Raw genomic sequence first — 16,620 nt, forward strand, 5'->3', positions numbered from 1 at the left:
GATATCTGTAGTGTGTGTGTGTGTGTGTTATCTGTAGTGTGTGTGTGTGTGATATCTGTAGTATGTCTGTGTGTGTGTGTGTGTGATATCTGTAGTGTGTGTGTGATAACTGTAGTATGTGTGTGATATCTGTAATATGATGTGTGTGATATCTGTAGTGTGTGTAATAACTGATGTGTGTGTGTGTGTGTGTGTGTGATATCTGTAGTATGATGTGTGTGTGTGTGATATCTGTAGTGTGTGTGTGATATCTGTAGTATGTGTGTGTGTGAGGCAGCGGCGTAACTACTACGGTCGCAGCTGCAAGCGGCTCTGGCAGGTCAGGGGGCCGTGAGTCCCCTTGAGCCTGTCTCCCTTGTCCCCTTATGCTTGTGTCCCTTGTCCCCGTGTGCCAGTCTCCCTTGCCCATTAGTCCCTGTGTGTCCCCTTGAGCCTGTCTCCCTTATGCTTGTGTCCCCGTGTGCCAGTCTCCCTTGCCCATTAGTCCCTGTGTGTCCCCATGTGCCTGTCTCCTATGTCCCCTTGTGCTTGTGTCAGTCTCCTTTGTCCCCTTGTGCTTGTGTCAGTCTCCTTTGCCCACTAGTCCCTGTGTGTCAGTCTCCCTTTCCCACTTGTCCCTGTGTGTCCCCTTGTGCTTGTATCCCTTGTCCCCTTGTCAGTCTCTTGCTCACTAGTCCCTATGTGTCCCCTTGTGCCTGTCTCCCTTGTCCCCTTGTGCTTGTCCCTTGTCCCCGTGTGTCAGTCTCCATTGCCCACTAGTCCCCTTGTATCAGTCTCCCTTGCCCACTATTCCCCGTGTGTCAGTCTCCCTTGCCCACTAGTCCGTGTCCCCGTGTGCCAGTCTCTCTTGTCCACTAGTCCCCGTGTGCCCTTTGTGTCAGTCTCCCTTGCCCACTTGTGTCAGTCTCCCTTGCCCACTAGACCCCTTGTATCCTTCTCCCCTGCCTCCTAGCCCCCATGTGTCCCCTAGTGCCTGTCTTCCTTGCCCCCTTGTTCCCTCTCCTCTGCCCCCTCGTCACCATTTGCTCGTGTCTTTGTCACTGCCCCTGTATGGAGGGGCTGCATTATACTATGAGGGGGGCTGCATTGTATTCTATGGGGCTTACATTGAATTTTATGGCGGGGGGGGCCCCATTTGGAAGTTCGCACCGGGGCCCATAACTTTGTAGTTACGCCACTGCTGACTTGTACTTCTCATCAACTTTGTCCCTGACTTGTTTGGAGATCTCTTTGGTCTTCATGGTGTTGTTTGCAGATCTCCTTGGTCTTCATGGTGTTGTTTGCAGATCTCCTTGGTCTTCATGTTGGTGTTTGGAGATCTCCTTGGTCTTCATGGTGTTGTTTGGAGATCTCCTTGGTCTTCATGGTGTTGTTTGCAGATCTCCTTGGTCTTCATGTTGGTGTTTGGAGATCTCCTTGGTCTTCATGGTGTTGTTTGGAGATCTCCTTGGTCTTCATGGTGTTGTTTGCAGATCTCCTTGGTCTTCATGTTGGTGTTTGGAGATCTCCTTGGTCTTCGTGATGTTGTTTGTAGATCCCCTTGGTCTTCATGGTGTTGTTTGGAGATCTCCTTGTGTTGTTGGTTAGTGGTGCCTCTTGCTAATGGTGTTGCAGCCTCTGTGGTCTTTCATAGAAGGTAAAGTGTAAATACTGACCAACATGTGACATTAGATTGCACACAGGGGACGTCCTGTCACTAAGCAAGGGACTTATAAAGGGAATTGCTTGCACTAGAAATATTTAGGGGTTTCATAGCAAAATGAGGGGATTACATATTCACATGCCAATTTTTAGTTATTTGATTCCATAAATTTAATTTATTCCCATATTTTTCTCACTTCACCAACTTAGACTATTTAGTGCTGATAAAATAGGAGGGTGGTCCGGATTCTTAAAAAAATTCTTATCAAACTTTATTGATCTATATTGGGAATAAATAAAAAAAACTCCTAACAAAAAGTGAACCTCTGGGGTTAAAGCGTAGTATCTCGATCTAACATACGATCTTTATCAAAGCTTTGATAAAGATTGTATGTTAGATCGAACCCTCTGTATTTCTCTCATCACATCTTCTCTTTATGGTAGACTTAGATACTGACACAACAAAAGTGTTCTTCACTTGGGTGGATGTTGTAAAGTGATTTTTCTTCACCACGGAAAGGATTCTGCGATCATTTACCACTCTTCTCTTCCGTGGACATCCAGGCCTTTTTGAGTTCCCAAGCTCAACAGTGTTTTTTTTTTTTTCTGTAGAATGCATCAAACTGTTTATGTGACCGCTCCTATCATTTCTGCTATCTCTCTTATTTATTTATTTTTTTTCCGCCTAATGATGGTCTGTTGCTCTTCCATTGAGAGCTTCTCTGACCGCGTGTTTTGGGTTCACAGCAACAGCTTCCCAATGCAAATGCCACAACTACAATCAGCCCCAGACCTTTTACCTGATTAATTGATGATGGATCAAGGAGGGAAAAGCTCATGCAGCCCGTTAAAGAGCTTTTGAGATAATTGTCCCATATCTTTTCGTCCCTTGAAAAAGAGGCAGCTCCATATTAAAAAGCTGTAATTCCTAATCCCTTATTCCAATTATGATGTGAATACCCTCAAATTAAAGTTAGAGTCTGCACCTTAAGCCTAGATAGATTATCAAAACATACAGTTATATAAACAGCTAAAATGGCGAAACTTGCGTTGGCTGTTCAATCCAGTCTATTGCTCTCTGTTATCAGCTGCCTCAGGCAGGAAACAGGCTGATCCGGAGAATCTGCTGCCCCCATGATGACTACTTTATCTTATATCTCTCCAGTTTTGTTAAGTGACACCTTTACGTCCAGCGGAGGAATTATTATTAGCAGCCGCCCTTATCGTTTGCATTGACTGCATATTTGCTAATTTGTCATTTCAACATTGGTCGGAGAGGACAGTAAACAGCGCGGCGGAGGCACCGGGATCCGTGAATGACAACTCCAGATGGGCAACCACAAGCATCTGTGACTAAGACACATATAAGCACATCACTGACCACTGAGTCATCTTGGGGGTTAAATGTGCATCATCATCGCTCGTGTGTTGTCGTTTTCGCCTTCGCCCTGAAGTTATCTTGTTACTTTCTGTTAGTTTTCATTAACTGTGCGGGTTGGGAGGTATCGGATCGCCCCGAGCCTCGGTGTTTGCAGTTCTCATCTATACATTCTTTAATGTGTGTTTTTCATTCCCGTTGCTGTGATGTATTGTTACATTTGTGCTGTAGGAGCAAACATTTACGACGATCTATTGAGGTGTTTGTTGCGCCCGGGGCGTCTCAGCATGGGATCCTAAAAGTCTTGTAAATAGAATCATGCAAATAAAAGCCAAATATTCGGCCTGGGAAAAAGCTGAATTGTGGGATAATGTCTCTTATTAGGTGGGAAAAAAGTATAAAAGAAGATAAACTAATCAAAAATTCACATAGACGAACGAGACATCCGGATATTACATTGTATTACTTTAGAGAATCCGGGGGTATAGCTAACGGACAACTGTGCTGCGGGTGGGGGGAGACTAGCGATTACTGTTCCTTGGCCAGGTTTGATATGGGTACTAGTGATGAGCGAACGCGCTATGGTAAGGTGTTATCTGAGCATGCTCGGGTCCTAACCGAGTGTCTTCAGCTCACTCGAAAAATATTATGGGTTTCGCACGGCTGCATGTCTCACGTCTGTTGCTTCGGAGTTCTTTATGCTACCTGTCTGCGGTCTTCCAGGACCTTTGCTACATGTCCGCTTGCGGCTTTCAGGACCAATGCTATCTGTTTCCAGTCTCCTGTCTGCCTGTGGCTTACAGGACATCTCCTGTCTGCCTGCGGTCTCCAAGACATTAGCTGCCCACCTGCGGTCTCCAAGACGTCACCTGCCCACCTTCGGTCTCTAAGACGTCACCTGCCCACCTGCGGTCTCCAAGACGTCACCTGCCCACTTGCGGTCTCCAAGACATCACCTGCCCACCTGCAGTCTCCAAGACGTCACCTGCCCACTTGCGGTCTCCAAGACGTAACCTGCCCACTTGCGGTCTCCAAGACATCACCTGCCCCCCTGCAGTCTCCAAGACGTCACCTGCCCACTTGCGGTCTCCAAGACGTCACTTGCCCACTTGCGGTCTCCAAGACGTCACCTGCCCACTTGTGGTCTCCAAGACATCACCTGCCGACTTGCGGTCTCCAGTACCCCTGCTACCTGTTTCCACATACTTCATCTGCCTGCTGCACCCATGTCCATAGGCCTTGTGCCCACCGGACCTTGGGCTCTAAGGATCCACATCACCTAGTGAGCCTGACAACTGCATGCTGCTTCTAAACATGTGCTGTTTGACAACCGCATCACATGCACGGATTGCCTGTTTGTTACGCAATCCCTGCATGTGTTGAACAGCAGCGAGACTTGTAGCCGCGGGGACAGATTATCCGAGTTCGCTAAAGACACTCGGTTACGACCTGAGCATGCTCAGATAACCTCATCCCAGCACGTACACTCATCACTAATGGGTATTCCTATGGACTAAGGCTGGCCATATACCCTGTCCATAAGTCTGATAGCTTTGTCTCAATCCCTAGATGTGCATGCCTGATCAGCACAGTTGAGCGTCCATGTGGTGTCAGTAGAGTGCTGCCCGTCTGTTCTAATGGTGACTCATCTCCTTTCCGAGCAAGAGGATTGGACATGTTGAAATCCAGCTGCCTAATCCTTCTTTTCGCTACATCTGTATTCATGATTAGGGACAATCAATAGACCTCTCTATACAGCTGTTCTGGTCTGTTCTGGTTGCATTAATAATCTGAGGCCCCTAAATGGTGCCCCCCTAAATAGGCGACATATGCTCCCTTATGGGTTCACCCGTCCGAGACACAGCAGGCGCATCTGTCCGCAGTACAGTGAGGGTGGGACGCCGTCCTGATTCATCCATGGAGTATGAGACAGAAGATGATCACTATGGCCCGGACTGGGCGTGAAATATTATGAGTGATGACATGTAATTCTTGGTAATTAGGACGTTCCTGATAGATCTAATAAAGAGCATGGTCCTATAGTAACCCAGTGAGCGATGTTCACATCTTATCAACGGCCTGACTGAATATTTTTGACACTTGACCACTATGACCAACTTTTTATCCAGAATAGCTGATATTCTCCCACCAGTTCCCATTATCCCGTCTGTATAATCTTTCTTTATTCCAAAGAAATTTCCAGGAGGAATAACCGAGTACTGGCAGAATGCACAATTGTATCAGAATGCTTCATAAGAGACCCCTCATTCAGGTGGAGCCCAGTCCGTGTCCCTTTGTAGACCCGGAATGAGTATTTTTGTGTAGTTCCTCGGTTGCACCTTCCGTATTCTTCTTTACCACTTTGTCTTTTCCTTGCACGTATTCGCAGATTTTTCCTAGGTGACTTCCCCTTTATGTAGGAGCCCGGGGTTATCCTGACCCTCCATCCTAACAATAGAAAGTGGAATTCACTAATGACTGCATTGTTGTGAGTGATGTCCACAGTCAATACCCAACTGGTATTAAAAATCCATTGGTTGTGGAAAATTAATCAACATCAAATTAATAAATCCTATTAATTAATGTTAATAAATCTACAAAAAAAAAGTTCATGACAACTTTAATATTCCAATTTGGTGACAATATTTGGTTTCTTCTCTATAGTTTGTCACTGGTCTGAACTTCTTTGCAGTCTACTTCTTAAAAAATTGACATTTATTGCCTCCACTAGGTGGCGCAGTGGAGCAGGAGAATTGAGCAGCTGCCACCTGACTGCTGCTCTGCTCCCCGAAATAAAAAGTAAGAGCTCACATAAAGGATGGGGAATTGCTCAGTGGATCCATAGGTATGTGGATCTGCCCTATGTTTCTTCTTATAAAATACCAATTAATACTCTAGTTCCTTTAATTTTGTATTTTTTATGTATATATAAAAAGATCACTTTTGGTTGTGCAGCCATAATCCTTAGCAAATACCACACTTGAAGATGGCACAGTAACTCACAGAGTCAGCATTTTGTCTTTCAGCATTGGTCCTGCAATAAACCACAAGTATAGGCAACTTAGGGTTCCAGCATTGGTCCTGGCGGCTTAGTGTTTTATTATGAGTTTAGGCTGCTTAGTGTTTCAGAACAAGTCTTGGGCTTGACTGCTTCATTTCTCAGCATGGGTTCTCGAAGCTTACTGGGTCCTGGCTGCTTAGTATTTTAGCATGAATCTTGGCTGCTAGTGTTTTAGTATGGGTCCTGGCTGCTTAGTGTTTAGCATAGGTCCTGGCTGCTTAGTAGTTAGCATAGGTCCTGGCTGCTTAGTGTTTAGCATAGGTCCTGGCTGCTCAGTAGTTAGCATGGGTCCTGGCTGCTAGTGTTTTAGTATAGGTCCTGGCTGCTTAGTATTTAGCATGGGTCCTGGCTGCTTAGTGTTTAGCATAGGTCCTGGCTGCTTAGTGTTTAGCATAGGTCCTGGCTGCTTAGTGTTTAGCATGGGTCCTGGCTGCTTAGTGTTTAGCATAGGTCCTGGCTGCTTAGTAGTTAGCATGGGTCCTGGCTGCTAGTGTTTTAGTATACGGTAGGTCCTGGCTGCTTAGTATTTAGCATGGGTCCTGGCTGCTTAGTGTTTAGCATGGGTCCTGGCTGCTTATTGTTTAGTATAAGTCCTTGCTGCTTAGTGTTTAGCATGGGTCCTGGCTGCTTAGTGTTTAGCATGGGTCCTGGCTGCTTAGTGTTTAGTATAGGTCCTGGCTGCTTAGTGTTTAGTATAGGTCCTGGCTGCTTAGTGTTTAGTATAGGTCCTGGCTGCTTAGTGTTTAGTATAGGTCCTGGCTGCTTAGTGTTTAGTATAGGTCCTGGCTGCTTAGTGTTTAGCATGGGTCCTGGCTGCTTAGTGTTTAGCATGGGTCCTGGCTGCTTAGTGTTTAGTATAGGTCCTGGCTGCTTAGTGTTTAGTATAGGTCCTGGCTGCTTAGTATTTAGCATGGGTCCTGGCTGCTTAGTATTTAGCATGGGTCCTGGCTGCTTAGTGTTTAGCATAGGTCCTGGCTGCTTAGTGTTTAGCATAGGTCCTGGCTGCTTAGTGTTTAGCATGGGTCCTGGCTGCTTAGTGTTTAGCATGGGTCCTGGCTGTTTAGTGTTTAGCATAGGTCCTGGTTGCTTAGGCCATGTTCACACTTAGCGGTTTTTACCGTTTACCGTTTTTTCCGCAGCAGTTTCCATAGCGTTTCCATTAACATGTAAACCCTATGGAAACCGCAAACCGCTGTGCACATGCTGCGGGAAAAACCGCGCAGAAACACAGCGGTTTAAAACCCGCAGCATGTCACTTCTTTGTGCAGAATCGCAGCGATTCTGCACCCATAGAAATGCATTGTTCCGCTTACTTCCCGCATGGGGCTGTGCCCACTTTGCAGGAAGTAAGCGGATAATGCGTGGTTGCTACCCGGGGTGGAGGAGAGGAGACTCTCCTCCAGGCCCTGGGAAGCATGAATAGTGTAAAAAAAAAAAGAATTAAAATAAAAAATAATGCTATACTCGCCTCTCAGCTCTGCACGCGGCCGGCCGGTCAGAGTTGCTGTGCCGAGCAGGACCTGTGGTGACGCCGCGGTCACATGACCGTGACGTCACGAAGGTCCTTCTCGGCACAGCAGCTTTGGAATCGGACCGCCGAGTGCAGCGCCGAGGAGATCGCGACGTCAGAGGGTGAGTATAGCCAATATTTATTATTTTTATCATTACTATTGATGCTGCATATTGCTGCATATGCAGCATCAATAGTACAGGAGTAATCCTGCAGCGGAAACCGCGGAACAAACCGCGATAAATCTGCAGGGATAACCGCAGCGGTTTTGCCCTGCAGATTTATTAATTCCGCTGCGGGATAAACCCGCAGAGCACACCGCAAAGTGTGCACATGGCCTTAGTGTTTAGCATGGGTCCTGGCTGCTTAGTATTTAGCATGGGTCCTGGCTGCTTAGTCTTTAGCATGGGTCCTGGCTGCTTAGTGTTTAGCATAGGTCCTGGCTGCTTAGTCTTTAGCATGGGTCCTGGCTGCTTAGTGTTTAGCATGGGTCCTGGCTGCTTAGTCTTTAGCATGGGTCCTGGCTGCTTAGTGTTTAGCATAGGTCCTGGCTGCTTAGTCTTTAGCATGGGTCCTGGCTGCTTAGTGTTTAGCATGGGTCCTGGCTGCTTAGTGTTTAGCATGGGTCCTGGCTGCTTAGTCTTTAGCATGGGTCCTGGCTGCTTAGTGTTTAGCATAGGTCCTGGCTGCTTAGTCTTTAGCATGGGTCCTGGCTGCTTAGTCTTTAGCATGGGTCCTGGCTGCTTAGTGTTTAGCATGGGTCCTGGCTGCTTAGTATTTAGCATGGGTCCTGGCTGCTTAGTATTTAGCATAGGTCCTGGCTGCTTAGTATTTAGCATAGGTCCTGGCTGCTTAGTATTTAGCATGGGTCCTGGCTGCTTAGTGTTTAGCATGGGTCCTGGCTGCTTAGTATTTAGCATGGGTCCTGGCTGCTTAGTGTTTAGCATGGGTCCTGTCTGCTTAGTGTTTAGCGTAGGTCCTGGCTGCTTAGTATTTAGCATGGGTCCTGGCTGCTTAGTGTTTAGCATGGGTCCTGGCTGCTTAGTATTTAGCATGGATCCTGGCTGCTTAGTGTTTTAGCATGGGTCCTGGCTGCTTAGTCTTTAGCATGGGTCCTGGCTGCTTAGTGTTTAGCATGGGTCCTGGCTGCTTAGTGTTTAGCGTAGGTCCTGGCTGCTTAGTGTTTAGCATGGGTCCTGGCTGCTTAGTATTTAGCATGGGTCCTGGCTGCTTAGTGTTTAGCATGGGTCCTGGCTGCTTAGTGTTTAGCATGGGTCCTGGCTGCTTAGTGTTTAGCATGGGTCCTGGCTGCTTAGTGTTTAGCGTAGGTCCTGGCTGCTTAGTGTTTAGCATGGATCATGGCTGCTTAGTATTTAGCATGGGTCCTGGCTGCGTAGTGTTTAGCATGGGTCCTGGCTGCTTAGTGTTTAGCATGGGTCCTGGCTGCTTAGTGTTTAGCGTAGGTCCTGGCTGCTTAGTGTTTAGCATGGGTCCTGGCTGCTTAGTGTTTCGCGTAGGTCCTGGCTGCTTAGTGTTATCATGGGTCCTGGCTGCTTAGTGTTTAGCGTAGGTCCTGGCTGCTTAGTCTTTAGCATGGGTCCTGGCTGCTTAGTGTTTAGCATAGGTCCTGGCTGCTTAGTGTTTAGCATGGGTCCTGGCTGCTTAGTCTTTAGCATGGATCATGGCTGCTTAGTCTTTAGCATAGGTCCTGGCTGCTTAGTCTTTAGCATGGGTCCTGGCTGCTTAGTGTTTTAGTATAGGTCCTGGCTGCTTAGTCTTTAGCATGGGTCCTGGCTGCTTAGTGTTTTAGTATAGGTCCTGGCTGCTTAGTGTTTAGCATGGGTCCTGGCTGCTTAGTCTTTAGCATGAGTCCTGGCTGCTTAGTCTTTAGCATGAGTCCTGGCTGCTTAGTGTTTAGCATGGGTCCTGGCTGCTTAGTCTTTAGCATAGGTCCTGGCTGCTTAGTCTTTAGCATGGGTCCTGGCTGCTTAGTCTTTAGCATGGGTCCTGGCTGCTTAGTCTTTAGCATGGGTCCTGGCTGCTTAGTGTTTAGCATAGGTCCTGGCTGCAAGGCATATCAGCAATAGTCTTGAATGATTAATACTTTTGCACAGATTGGGTTTGGTATCATGTCATCCAGGGACCTATTTATATTTGACACAGAGTCTTTTCCAGGCATTTCGGGTTTTTCCTTAAGTTTCCATCCGTTCTCTCTGACCCTGTAACAGTTGCTCTTTCTCTGTAAGTTACACTTCCTTAAATGTTGCTCTTTTTAGTTCTCATTTGTTTCTTGGAAATCCATCTGCTGCTGCTGCAGTTGAGCTTTTTAGGAGACTTTGTGATTGGAAACTACACACGTATACATGGCTGATTCACCAGGTTTGCTTTTATTCTGGGTAAAATACGTTTTAAGATCGGACCGACCTCTGTTTTCTGCACTTTGAAAACCGACTACATAATGCGACCTACACATGAATACAAGGTGTTCATTAAACCACTCACAAGAATATAAAAGTCAATATTGAGTTATTAAACACATTAAAAATAAACATGAACTGCACAAATAATGATGAATGTTTGAGGATTCAAAAAAGAGGATAAATCAAGTATAGAGAAAGGAAGTGGTGGGTCAGGTCTAACCTCAGGTATAGTAATAGGTATAAGCAATGCCAAAGGGAAAATATTAGCCGCTTTATCAATAAGTATATGGTCCAAAATTCACCCAATTCAAACACGCTAGTCCATTTAAGCAGAGCTGAATAGATTCAGTGCTCACCATTAGTTTAATCAAAGAAGACCTTGAATGTCACCCCGACGCGCGTTTCACACTGATGCTTTCTCCTTGTGCGAATCGTGCTTAAATGGACTAGGATGTTTGAGTAAGGTCAATTATAGACCATATCCTCAATGTTATATTGGCTAGTATTTTTCCTTTGGCATTGCTTATATCACAATCTGTTTAAAAATAAAAATGAGAAATCTTGCAATTTTTACCCGGCCTCTGGGGCTTTTTTAGACTCTAGCTTCCTGTTGTTTCTGGAGATGCACACGTACATTAGCCACCATAGTCAGACTCTGAGCCTATCTTTGTAATGAAGCATCTAATGAGCGTGTGCAAAGGTCATTGCAAAGGAAGGAGCAGGGTGAGCTGTGATAGTGCCCTATGTGTTTATTAGCGGTATATAAAGATGTTTCACGTAATTTCAATCCTATCCTGTGATGATACGGAGCCTGCTGAAAAATCTTCCTGGTAGTAAAGGAATTATTAGCTGCTTATAAAGGTGTTTTGCGTAATTGCCATCCTGCCTGTGATGATAAAGAGCCTGCTGAAAACTCAGAAAATATGGGCCTACAAATGCCCCAGTGGCCTCTTTAAGAATTGTAGCATTATTATGTTTTTTTATATAAAAATCGTGATATGAAAAATAAAAAAAATATTACCAACATCTTTTTTGCACAAAATCATGAATGACATGATGGATAATTTTCTGATTTCCTTTAAAAGCTGCAGTTCCAGACACAACCAATGCGTAGGTGTGGCGCTATTTCTGGAAGAAATAATAATAATAAAAAATAATAATAATAATAAAAGCGGTCATGTTTTTGCAATGTTTAAAAACCCCTTTGAAATTATATAAAAATCCCAAGTCTAAAGTTGTGCTGCCATTCAGGACCCCCAGTATGCCCACCATTCCCCCAGTCGTTATCCAATCAGGTGCCACGCTGGAGTAACACCTCCGGCTCCCGTCACACTGAGCAGGACCCACGTTTCCTCCATTGTATCGGCAGCGCTCGCCGAGACGTCTTGCTGCTAAACTTCTTGACCTTTGCTTCGTGATTCCGTAATCCTCCAGAGTTCCTGTATTTCTGTTTCATCGTGTAATTAAAGTGACAGCGTTCCCTTCTTCACAAAATGACTAATTTTTACCAAATTTAGATTGATTTGTTATATATATATATTTTTTATTATATCAGCTTTTTGGGTCATGAGAAATGCCATATTGTATAAGTTTTTGATGCAATACGTTCCTTGACAGGTAAAAGATGATCCAAGGCTTAGATAGGAAAAACCCTTTAATGCCCAGCGTAGTGGACCACCCATGTACCTTCACATCTCCTCCCTAGGATTTGCAGGACCCTAAGGGTCAAAGTGGCATCTGAGACCCCTGGTCAGTTTCAGAGATTTACGGCATTCTTTCCTTGTCTACTGTTGAAATATCCCTTTAAGAAATATTATATTTGTCCAAGAAACTGTGAACCCTCAGTGGCTAAGATCCCTTTTACACTGCTCTGGTCTTAAAGGGATTGTCCAAAACTAAAATATTGATGACTTATCCTCAAGATCCATCATCGGTCAATATCAAATTGATGTGGATTCAACATTCAGCACCCCCCATTCACTATTAAGAGGGTCCTAAGTCTCTGAAAGTACACACTGTATGCTGCCAGAAAACTACAGCTCCGTACACTGTGTAGTGGCCGTTCAGGGGTACTGCAGCTAATTTCTCATTGGGAGCCCCAAGACCTGCTGATCAGTGGGATTGATAGGCTTCACCCCCCATCATGCGATATTAATGACCTCCCCTAAGTTTAGGTAGATAATATTGTAATCTTGGACAACCCCTTTAATGGTGGCTATAGAGGGGTTCCCATGATACCATCACTATAAAGCTTTCCGTAAGTATTTAAATGTATCTCTCCCATTTATTCTGAACTAGAGTCCAGGGCCAAAATGAGGGTCCCCTCCCCCTTACAATATTTCTCCAAAAATAACAGACAATGGGAGGGGACCAATATCATCAGTAACTGTTTATAAAGTTCAGATATTTTCCACATGTTGAAATAGTGAAGTATTAAAAAAGACACATTACAGTGTATAAAGGTTATAAACAAGAGCCCGGGGCCGGGGCTGCGGATTCCAGACGTAATCCAATCCTTTTTCTAAGAATCGCATCATAAATAAGAGCAAGACTATAATTAGAAACACATCAGCATTAATAGAGATATTTCTTCTTTGACCTAATTCCCCCCCACCCCACCTACTTGTGTTCCTCTAACAGGAATGTGTCATCACAACATGACCTAGTGCTTAAATCTAATTTTTATCTTAAATGTATTTTTAGTTAAATTTTTTATATCACTCTGTATCCCCCATAAATCGTAAACGTACAATTATTATCACTATACTAGACTCACATTTCATGTTCTGTACAGATGACTTTCAACACACACATTATCGTTAGAACCTGGGTTACAGTAAACGGTAATACCTCTATATATAGTAGATAACATCAGCTTCACCTTTCACAGTAGGAGATGTCACAGCTCACCTCCTCCTCCTGTACAATGACTGATAACACCTCTATATACAGTAGATAACACAGGATCCACCATTCACAATAAGTGATGTCACAGCTCACCTCCATCTCCTATACAATGATTGATAACACCTCTATATACAGTAGATAACACAGGATCCACCATTCACAATAGGCGACGTCACAGCTCACCTCCTCCTCCTGTACAATGACTGATATCACCTCTATATACAGTAGATAACACAGGATCCACCATTCACAATAGGTGATGTCACAGCTCACCTCCTCCTCCTGTACAATTACTGATATCACCTCTATGTACAGTAGATAACACAGGATCCACCATTCACAATAGGTGAAGTCACAGCTCACCTCCTCCTCCTGTACAATGACTGATAACACCTATATATATATATAGTAGATAACACAGGATCCACCATTCACAATAAGTGATGTCACAGCTCACCTCCATCTCCTATACAATGATTGATAACACCTCTATATACAGTAGATAACACAGGGTCCACCATTCACAATAGGTGATGTCACAGCTCACCTCCTCCTCCTGTACAATGACTGATAACACCTCTATATACAGTAGATAACACAGGATCCACCATTCACAATAGGTGATGTCACAGCTCACCTCCTCCTCCTGTACAATGACTGATAACACCTCTATATAGAGTAGATAACACAGGATCCACCATTCACAATAGGTGATATCACAGCTCACCTCCTCCTCCTGTACAATGACTGATAACACATTTATATACAGTAGATAACACAGGATCCACCATTCACAATAGCTGAAGTCACAGCTCACCTCCTCCTCCTAACACGTCAATATGCAGTAGACACATTCTTATAATTCCTTTTTAATATTTTCATTCAACTGGGTTCCCCATGTATAAAACAGCACCACTTTTGTCAGTGGTCATTTCATTTCATTTTTTTTGTTGCAGCTCAGCCCTTTTTTAAATGAATGGGGTTGAGGTGCGTTATTATTATTATTTATTTATTTATCATACACATCCTATGAATTGGTAGTGATATTTTTCTTATTTAAAAAACAAATAAATAAAATAATATTCTAATCTCAGACAATGGCTATGGGAGCGTGTTTTTCCAGCAGGCATGCTGGGAGCTGCAGTCCTCCGATCTATAGTATTATTATTAGGGACATAGCCGGATGATTTACAACCACGTTCTGTTAACCATTTACGTCTTTACGATGCAGCGTATTGCACCCACGGTTGTTCTCCTGCCTTGTCAGTTAATGTATGCGAGGCGATGGGCAGGATTTCTGGACAGGTTCAGCAGGATCCCAGGTTATCCGTCATTGCTCAGTCACATTTGCCAGTGGGCTTTACACTTCTCTGCCTGTGGATTTGCCACCAGGATGCTGATCTGACACTGCTGGGAGTTTGTGCTACTTCAGTTTCTGGAAGCTGCTGCTGCTGATCAGGGAGACTTTTTTCTTTTACTTGCTGCTGTTTTTTTTTTTGTGGTGTTGCCTGGAACATGAATGCACTTTGCTTACTGAGCCAGCGGATGAAATATGACCTGAGAACAAGGTGAGCGCGGCGTTAGCAGATGGCCGCACGCCCAAGTCTGCGCCTTTTACATTTCTGACTTCAATATTCCCTTTATAAAGTTTCATAAGTTTCTATCATTCTAAATTAAGAACTTAGACTTCATATGACCAATATTCTATCATTATTGTTACATATTGAACACAAATAGTTTCATGTTTTACAATAGAAATACTGTATATATCTTTTATACAACATCTATATCTCTTTTTATAGCGTTCCTAAACAAATTCCGTCATGAATCTAATAGAATATATTTATTGTTATTACATTTAATATCTTGGATAGAAGGATGTAGAAAAAATAGATTGGAGGCAGCATAGCAATGGAAATTAGTGAAAAAGGTGAATTATGAGAATGAGGCGCTGAATCGTCGCACGTATCTGTGTGAATAAAGTCCAGATCGTCACTGATCTGCATTGGAGTGCTGCTTCCAGGCTGTGGTTTTCTACATCTGGAGGCTTCTTGGCTGATTGACTGCGAAGGTATTAGTACTGTGCGGCTGTATCTTTTGCGCACGCGCACTGTCTCTCGCAATATAGTCCCTCTTTAAGCCCAGTGTCTGTTTATTTAAATGTCCATGTATCACACCTTCCCTGTGCTCTATACTGTATATAATTGGGTTTCTTCAAATAGTTTGTTATACCAGCCTGATGAAGAGACGTAAGCAGTCTCGGAAGCTTGCTTTGTAACATCGTTCACTATATTTTGTTAGCCATTAAAAGGTATCAGACCCACAAGATTCCTATTTTGGTTCTCCCGCTGATAGCACTCTATAGCTTTTTTTCTACTGGCTAATACGGTACCAAATCACTTTTTTGGTTTAGCTATTTCTTTGTTATAGGATAGATAGAGATAGATGATAGTTAGATAATAGATAGAGAGATAGATACATGATAGATAGATAGATAGATAGATAGATAGATAATAGATAGATAGATGAATAATAGATAATGGATAGTTAAATAGATTGATAGAGAGAGATAGATACATAATAGATAATAGATGGATAGATAGATGATGGATAGATAATAGATACATGATAGATAGATAGATAGATAGATGATAGATAATGGATAGATAGATAATAGATAGATACATAATAGATAGATAATAGATGGATAGATAGATGATGGATAGCTAGATAATAGATAGATAATAGATAGATAATAGATAGATAGATAAAAGATAGATCATAGATAACAGATAGATTCATAGATACAGAGGGGAAAATAAGTATTTGATACGCTGCCAATTTTGCAAGTTTTCACACCTACAAAGAATGGAGAGGTCTGTAATTTTTATAGTAGGTACACTTTACATGTGAGAGATAATCTAAAAATAAAAAAAAAACAGAAAATCACATAGTATGATTTTTACATAATTAATTTGCATTTTATTGCATGAAATAAGTATTTGATCACCGATCAACCAGCAAGAATTCTGGCTCTCACAGACCTGTTAGTTTTTCTGTAAGGAGCCTCCTACTCTGCACTCATTACTTGTATTAATTGCTCCTGTTTGACCTCGTTACCTGTATAAAAGACACCTGTCCACACACTCAATCACACTCCAACCTCTCCACCATGGCCAAGGCCAAAGAGCTGACTAAGGACACCAGAGACAAAATTGTAGACCTGCACAGGGCTGGGATGGGCTATAGAACAATAGGCAAGCAGTTTGATGAGAAGGAAACAACTGTTGGCACAATTATTAGAAAATGAAAGAAACACATAATGACTATCAGTCTTCCTTGGTCTGGTGCTCCATTGAAGATCTCGCCTCGTGGGGTAAGGATGATTGAGAAAGGTCAGGAATCAGCCCAGAACTACACGGGAGGACCTGGTCAATGACCTGAAGAGAGCTGGGACCACAGTCTCAAACATTACCATTAGTAACACACTATGCTGTCATGGATTAACATCCTGCAGGGCATGCAAGGTCCCCCGGCTCACCCAACCCATGTCCAGGCCCATTTGCAGTTCACCAACGACCATCTGGATGATCCAGAAGAGAAATGGGAGAAGGTTATATGGTCAGAGGAGAGCAAAATGGAACTTTTTGGCATCAACTCCACTCACAGTGTTTGGAGGAAGAAGAAAGCGGAGTACAACTCA

The 16,620-nt window shown here is 43.6% G+C and overlaps 1 protein-coding gene across 9 annotated transcripts in view; it reads left to right on the top strand.

Annotated features, from left to right (window-relative positions):
• Positions 1-16,620, top strand: part of MITF (melanocyte inducing transcription factor) — a 203,437-nt gene that overhangs the window by 40,983 nt on the left and 145,834 nt on the right. For 2 of the 9 annotated variants that reach the window (XM_077276107.1, XM_077276108.1), the window contains exon 1: positions 14,209-14,485. The exons of the other annotated variants lie outside the window; for them this stretch is intronic. In XM_077276107.1, coding sequence (XP_077132222.1) covers positions 14,433-14,485 — 53 coding nt within the window. In that variant the 5' untranslated portion in view covers positions 14,209-14,432. Of the gene's footprint in view, positions 1-14,208; positions 14,486-16,620 lie in introns of those variants that run through there. 9 annotated transcript variants of the gene reach the window in all.

This window comes from Ranitomeya variabilis, chromosome 8 (assembly GCF_051348905.1).
Source record: "Ranitomeya variabilis isolate aRanVar5 chromosome 8, aRanVar5.hap1, whole genome shotgun sequence".
Lineage (NCBI taxonomy): Eukaryota > Metazoa > Chordata > Amphibia > Anura > Dendrobatidae > Ranitomeya > Ranitomeya variabilis.